This window comes from Solanum stenotomum, unplaced genomic scaffold (assembly GCF_019186545.1).
Source record: "Solanum stenotomum isolate F172 unplaced genomic scaffold, ASM1918654v1 scaffold11637, whole genome shotgun sequence".
In the NCBI taxonomy this organism is placed as follows: Eukaryota; Viridiplantae; Streptophyta; class Magnoliopsida; order Solanales; family Solanaceae; genus Solanum; species Solanum stenotomum.
In genome coordinates this window covers 869-2,833 of record NW_026021660.1, presented here as the reverse complement: position 1 = coordinate 2,833, position 1,965 = coordinate 869, and the positions used below count along the sequence as shown (strand labels likewise).

At 34.1% G+C, this 1,965-nt stretch overlaps 1 protein-coding gene across 1 annotated transcript; it reads left to right on the top strand.

Annotated features, from left to right (window-relative positions):
- Positions 1–414: 414 nt before the first annotated feature.
- LOC125849935 (uncharacterized) lies at positions 415–1,671 on the top strand. Its single transcript, XM_049529885.1, has 2 exons — positions 415–709; positions 1,065–1,671. The coding sequence occupies exons 1-2, from the start codon at positions 477–479 to the stop codon at positions 1,498–1,500; spliced, it is 669 nt and encodes a 222-aa protein (XP_049385842.1). The 5' UTR covers positions 415–476; the 3' UTR covers positions 1,501–1,671.
- Positions 1,672–1,965: the final 294 nt, after the last annotated feature.

Below are 1,965 nucleotides of genomic sequence, written 5' to 3'. Positions count from 1 at the left end.
TTCGTATAAGGATCCACACCAACATAAATTTTACTTTTTAGTATTTAATTAATTAAATATTTGATTTATATAGGAATAAAATGATAATCAAACTTTGCATCTACACAGATTATATATGATTTATGTTATATGATATATGATGATAGGATGTATCTTTATTTTAGGGAGCGTTTTACCCCCCAATGTGGGACTTTCTAGCGCGAGTCCAAATTTGATCGGACTCCAATGTGAATACCTGACACCGGGTGGAAAATAAAAAAATGTATCTTTATTTTTAATGGTCTAAATAAATATTAGTATACTCTAGAAGATATTGTTGGTTAGGACGTGGGCACGTGGCATAACCAAGGCCTCTAGCATCATAACTTTGGATTGACTTATAACTTTACTACTCCCAAATTTTTCCAATAAATTCACGTGCTTCATTCTCTATATTTTGTAGCACACCAAAAAGAAAGAAATACTCACTAGTAAAGATGAATTCTTTGATGATCAAAGTGTGTTTTTTTCTGGTCCTTATTTCCAATGCTTATTCAACAAAATTGGATTCTTATCCTCCAACTTGTCAAAGAATTGAGTGCCCAAATTATGATGTGATTGAATCTGGAAAGGACTATGAAATTCGTCGTTACAATTCCCCTATGTGGATGTCTACTGAACCAATCGATGATATTTCATTTGTTTCCGCCACCAGAACTGGTTTCCTCAGGTACTAGTCGTTTGTATACACTCGATTAATTTCACATGATATCTCTATCAAAGTGATTTTTTTTGTTGACCTTAGGTCATTAGGCTACACTCTACTAGGTGCTCTTTGTCTTATAAAAAAAAGTCATAATCAATTTAATGTGAAAAAGTGTTATTCATATTATATACTTTTTTTCGTGTGTCTTGTCGATTCATTTTTCATTTACACCTCTTAAAAACCCAACATTTGTTTGTCTAGGCAAAACACTTCATTTCCAATGTCTTGAGATTCATATGTCAGTAGACTTGTTTGTTTGGGATTGAAGCGTAGTTATCTTTTTACTTAAATGTTAAGTGTATCGATTTGGCATTGGCAGGTTATTTATGTATATTCAAGGAAAGAATGATAAGCATGAGAAAATAGAGATGACAGCACCAGTTATGACTCAAGTGAAGCCAAGTGATGGACCATTATGTTCTACTTCATTTGTTGTGAGTTTTAATGTACCAAAGAATAATCAGCAAAATCCTCCTTCAGCTGAAGGCCTACACCCCCAAAAATGGAACGAAAGTAGTTATGCCGCGGTCAGGCAATTCAGTGGATTTGTAGTTGATGCTGATATTCCGAAAGAAGCTGCTGCCCTGAGTGCCAGCATTGCTGGCACTAAATGGGCAGCAGCCATCGAAAAAAGCCGGAGTAAAGATAATAGTACGCTTTATACAGTTGCACAATACAACTCCCCGTTTGAGTTCAGGGGCAGAGTTAATGAGATGTGGTTTACTTTTGTTATGGACAGTGCAATTGCCATTTGAGAGGTTATTGTTCAAGAATAAAGTTTACTATCTCATTTTCTTGTTTTGTATTATCAAAAGTATAGTTGAGAAGTCCTAGTTATTATGTATGACCAGAATGTTACATTATATATTGCAAATAAGATAGGTTGTATAATACAATCTGATTCTGAAAATTTGATGTTTATGATACCTCTGTGTGTTGTCAAGATCTTTAACCATAATTCAATTTAGCAATAGTTGAAGAGGGGTCTAACAATAAAATTGTCTCAGTATGACATAATCGGTCAAAGTTCAAGTCATGAAATGAGTCACTGATGCTTGTGTTAAGATAGACTGCTTACATTACAATTCCTCGAGATATGATCCATTTTAAGATCTTGTGTGAATGTGAGATGCTTTGTACACTAAATTGTGTTACGTGAACATGAGATGCTTCGTGCATTGGATTGCTCCTTTGCAACAATTTAGCAAGTTAAATGATAT

What these genes read in the sequence shown, in the direction of transcription:
- LOC125849935 (XM_049529885.1), top strand. Translation starts at nt 477, where the DNA reads ATGAATTCTTTGATGATCAAAGTGTGTTTTTTTCTGGTCCTTATTTCC. An exon ending in ACCAGAACTGGTTTCCTCAG is followed by an intron (nt 710 to 1,064) that starts GTACTAGTCGTT and finishes TGGCATTGGCAG; the next exon opens with GTTATTTATGTATATTCAAG.